Source organism: Penaeus japonicus, unplaced genomic scaffold (assembly GCF_977035675.1).
Source record: "Penaeus japonicus unplaced genomic scaffold, GWHDUDI00000001_assembly GWHDUDI00000023, whole genome shotgun sequence".
NCBI classification, from domain to species: Eukaryota; Metazoa; Arthropoda; class Malacostraca; order Decapoda; family Penaeidae; genus Penaeus; species Penaeus japonicus.
Genome location: NW_028234425.1, coordinates 31,057,374 through 31,062,373, shown reverse-complemented (window position 1 = coordinate 31,062,373; position 5,000 = coordinate 31,057,374). Strand labels below are relative to the sequence as shown.

The 5,000-nt window shown below is 45.6% G+C and overlaps 1 protein-coding gene across 1 annotated transcript in view; it reads right to left on the bottom strand.

Moving 5' to 3' along the window:
* Positions 1–2,928: 2,928 nt before the first annotated feature.
* Positions 2,929–5,000, bottom strand: part of LOC122260685 (protein O-mannosyl-transferase Tmtc3) — a 301,116-nt gene continuing 299,044 nt past the window's right edge. The window contains exons 16-19 of the mRNA XM_086550358.1: positions 4,993–5,000; positions 4,026–4,220; positions 3,338–3,815; positions 2,929–3,074 (exon numbers count right to left, since the gene is read on the bottom strand). The exon at positions 4,993–5,000 is cut by the window's right edge and continues 145 nt beyond it. Of these exons, the coding sequence (XP_086406484.1) occupies positions 3,387–3,815; positions 4,026–4,220; positions 4,993–5,000 (632 nt within the window). The 3' untranslated portion in view covers positions 2,929–3,074; positions 3,338–3,386. The remainder of the gene's footprint in view (positions 3,075–3,337; positions 3,816–4,025; positions 4,221–4,992) is intronic.

Below are 5,000 nucleotides of genomic sequence, written 5' to 3'. Positions count from 1 at the left end.
GTAGTAGGTATCTAATTAATAATACCAAGGTTCTCAATAAACTATAGAAGAGTAAATTACCATTTTATTTATGGCTGTTTATTTATTTATTTAATTATTTATTTGAAATGAGACCAATAAAGTCCATCACTTGCAGATTATTAGAATTATATTTACAAAATATTTTGAATCAGATATAAGAAATTCAAGGAGTAATCAATGTGAATTTTTATTATTATTTAATAAATTCAATGTTTCTGATAAAAAACAACAACTGTTCGGCGTTTAGCAGTGATGTGTAAATATAGATTTTTTTTTCTCGTATTTAAAAAGATGCAATATATATATCTATATTTTTGACTCTTCGAAATAAAAGGACTTTTTTCATCAAAGTAATGCAAATACCTTCTATGCAAAATTTTGCAACTCTTATCAACCGAACTAAGTTCCTTTTCAAGTCATTGTTTTTCTTTACATTTGCATTCCTCACTATTTTTTTTATTCATCTTTTTTTTTAAATACATTTTTTTTTATTTTTTTTTTAGCTTTTAACAAAATATCACTCCTTAGAGTCACACACATCCAGAGCAGAAGGAAAAAAGACATTAAATAGTAGAAAGATTACAAGATGAGGAATATAGTTTATATAAAAAAGGTATTTTACATCAGACGACCCCGATCCTCCCCATCCCCACCCTATCCCTACCCTCTACCCCCTACCCCACCCTTCCAGTACGTTGCACACAAATTATATACATGTATTCACACGTTAAATACTTTACACTGTTAACATGCATGAGACAGGCATTTCCCACGTGCATACTTCTTGCGTGTGAGATCTTTCTAAAATGACAGCCCTTCATATTGTGCAAATAAACGTTCTTCTACATATATATATGTATTTTTTTTTTTTTTAGACAAACAACATTGTTATCAGCATTACATTGAACTTTTTAAAAATCAATTGACGTGCTCGTTTGTCAAACTTTAATTATTTGGGGGGGATTTTTTAATTTTTTTACTTACTGAAAAGCAGCTCCTTGTTTAATGAAGACAGTAAAAGAAAATTTAGTCCAAAATAAAGACTGAAGAGAAGGAGAGTAACATGTAGGGAAAAAAAGGATTTTTTTTTTTTGAAGAACGCGAGTGATCAGGCGGAATATTCAGTGAAAAAACACTAAGGACTTAAAGAGGGGTTTCAGCATTTGGAAGTTTCTTCGATCAAACTTATATGGTGCAGTTACCCCTACTCTGCCTTTCGTTACATGTCATGGAATGTAACTTTTATTTTTAGACTAGCTTGTGTTGCATCACACGGAGAGTGTTTTCCTTAATGTACACCTAGACTGATGACCAGTGTGTCTTTAGAAAATCCTGTGCATATCCCATACGATTACCCTGTTTCACTTCTGCTTTCTCCTCTAGTCCCCGACTGTATCACAACATTGGTAAGTAAAATTCTCTCTGGATGACTCAATAATAATATTTATTATATGAATTAGCAATCATTTTTTCAAAATTAGGTATCAACACATTCTGGATTTTCAATCCATCAACTCAGTTTTTCATCTGATATTTCATATCTAAAACCAAACAGCTTTTTTATGCCTTTGAAGTGAGGAAAAAAGAAGAAACACAGCGTGATTAAAATCATTTACATATATAAAAAAGGATCTATTTGCCCTCTCTAGCAATATCAAAGAATAGATCATGTACGGCCTCCATCAGCATCCGTGGGCTGGGCTCCTGCTTGCTCCCCCGATGTCTGTCTGCTTCTTATGTTCCTCGGCAGGAACAGTGTCAAACGCCGACGCGAAAGCAAGCGCTACTATAAAGACAAGGGACGATAGATAGTGACGTTAGTTGAACCATAACCAGCCAATGTTTTACAGGCGTCTGTCTACCAGCCTTCGTTATCATAGTTAACAGCAGGAAGTATTCCTGTCCTTCAGAACGTTAGAAGTAATATAACCCTTCCATCAATTAGGCAAGTGTGTTTCGTTTTTTTTTTTTCATCTTCCGAATGACAAGCTTGGGTCATCTCCCTTTCTGCAAGACAAATCCTTTTATAAAAAAGCAAGTATAATGTAATTACTATGGATAAATACAAGTCTCTCCCCTACGCATAAAACGCTATTGGACAACTGTCGCCATGGAGAAGAGGGACTATGTGATGACTCATTCACACACTGCATTTTTTTTTTTTTGTATTTTTATATATCTATATATATATATGTATAGCAAACACTTGTCCCTGGAGAGGTGGCCACGACGCAGCCTCGCATACACTGAAGTTTCTCCTTTTGTTAGGGTCCCTGTAACCTGCGGGGGGGTCCGGCACCTGGGGGGGGTCCGGCACTGTGCCAAGCGTGCCGGTACGTACGACGCGTGCTGTGCCACTGCGGATGGGATCGAAAGGTCACACACAACACGTCCTGGACTGACACGCCCAGACGAGAGAACACTTCACTAAGGGCGCGTTAGACGAGGGAACCTTTCCTCGCACACTCTTCCTTTTTTGCGAAAGTGGAAGTCCTCGTCACAGAGTTCGCTTCTGCTTTTGCCTTTGCTTTCTCTTTTGAATCCTTCCTGTGGCGTTTCCTTCTCTGGTCCTTTTGTTTTGTTTTTTTTCTCTCGCTCTCTCTTTTGAAAGTCTGACCATGCGAAGATTTATATATATATATTTTTTTTCCAGCACGAAAAACATAAACAAAAACACCATAAACTCGAAACGAAACGCGGCGAGGCTGAGATCACATTCGACTCCATTTCCCCCCTCGTCCTCGGTCCCGTCTCGAGACGTCGAGACACGCAGGTGCGGGTGACGTCCTTTTCTCACTCTGACTCTCGCTCGCTCTCTCTCTCTCTCTTTCTCTCTCTCGCTGGGTGGCTATGGAAGAGGAGTGGGGGTGGGGGTAGGGGGTGGGGGTGAAGGCTGACAGAAGCTCCACGCCTCGTTTCTTGCGCCGCCTCCCCTCCCCTGCCCCTCCCCCTCCCCCTGCCCCTCCCTCTGTGGGACCACGGCGAGAGCTCGGAGGACCTGCCTCGCCTCGGACGACGACGGCGACGACGACGACGACACGCAACTCTTATACCTGCAAAATGGAGACAGTGACAGGCATCATCACGCGGGGGGGGGGGGGGGGGACTCCTATTGCTAAAATTGGTCTGCTTAGAAGAAATTATAGGCGTGGATGTCTGGAATTTTGTTAAAAATGACTCTGAGCTCTGAACATGTTGCCGCTATGGGGTGAATATGGTTAATATTTCTGAATTTAAGTCCATTTTCATCGCTCCCCGCAGAGCTCCTCCCGCTGCAAGATAATGCTGTGAGTAGCAGGCTGACCAGAGAACACACCTTCTAATGACTGTAGAACCTTTGGCTTGCTTTCAACAATGATCCAGTCTTACGATAACGAGTCACTCGCTTCACTTTTCAGCGTCGCCTCCACCATCGGCGTAGGCTGCTTCTCTGTATTTTTACTATTACTATCACTATTTTTTGTTATAAAGACAGTCTTTTTGGGTCTGGCGGCGCTGTCGTCGGGGCCGGCGTCGGCGACGGCCTCGCCCGCCTCGGGGGCCGCGCCCGCCGACCGTTCCTGGCCGCCGCCCGCGGCGTGCTGCTGCTGCTGCTGCATCTGCGAGAACTTCGCGAGGCGCGACCGCACGATCTTCAGGTGGCGGAGGATGTAGTCCTCGTGGGGCGCCATGGCGTGCGCGCGGCTCAGGCACGTCTCTGCGGCCGCCAGCTCGCCGCGCTCCACGTACACCACGCACAGGTTGTGCAAGCCCTGCACGTTGCTCGGCTCCACGGCCAGGATGCGCTCGTAGCACTGCGGGGGGAAGTCAACCAGTTAGTTTACATTCAGCACAAAAAAAAACTCAACTGACGCAAAATCACAAGACTATCTAAGCCCCAAGTAGACCTCTTCTCCAAGAAGGAAAGAGGCTCCGCCCCGCCCCGCCCCGCCCCGCCCCGCCCCGCCTGGCCTCCCGACGGGCGCGCCGCCAAAGAGTCAACAAAGAGCGCCCTCGGCCCGAACCTTCTCCGCGGCGTCGAGGTCCTTGATGTTGTTGATGTAGATGTCGCCCAGGAGGATGAGGCCCTTGACGTGGTCGGGGTGGTGCTTGACCAGCTGATTGAGGAAGGGCGCCGCCTCCAGGGGTCGCATGTCGTCCGTCAGCAGCAGCGCCAGGTTGAAGAGCGCCGAGCGGAAGTCCTCCTTCAACTCGATGGCCTGCGGAGGAACAGAGGGGGGGGGGGGTTAAATCCAGCTTTAAGACTTGAAATTATCAATTATCTCTCTATCTATCTATCTATCTATCACTATATATACATATATACACATATAAACGGACATAAACATCCCGTATCTCAAGCTAGAAGTTAATGATCCTGAGATGTCGATGACCTAGAAGTCTTAGACAGAACAATGATTCCAAACTGAAGGCCAAATCTATGAGATATGTGGAGAGACGCTGTCGATTCTAATATCAATTTTGGAGAAACCTGACTGAGATCTCCCGCCCGGAAACACAGAATAAAAGAATTGAATCCTGCAATGAACAAACAAGCAAAAACAAACAAGCAAAAAAAAAAGACACAGTAACCCCCTACCCCCTTCCAACCCGAACTCATACACACTCTAAACACTCCACACACACACCCTAAACACCCCCCCCACACCCACCCTAAACACCCCACCCACACATCCACCCTATACAGCCCCCGCCACACACCCTAAATACCCCCCCACACACCCACCCTAAACACCCCACCCACCCCCCCACACATCCACCCTAAACAACCCCCACACCACACCCTAAACACCCACCCCATCCACCCACCCCACCCACCACACCTAAAACACCCACCCCCCCCACACCACCCCCCCCCCCCCCCTGCCACACACCACACCCTAAACAACCCCCTCCCACACCCACACACACCCTAAACACACCCACCCTAACCCCCCACACACACCCTAAACACCCTCCTGCCAGACCCACCTTCCTGA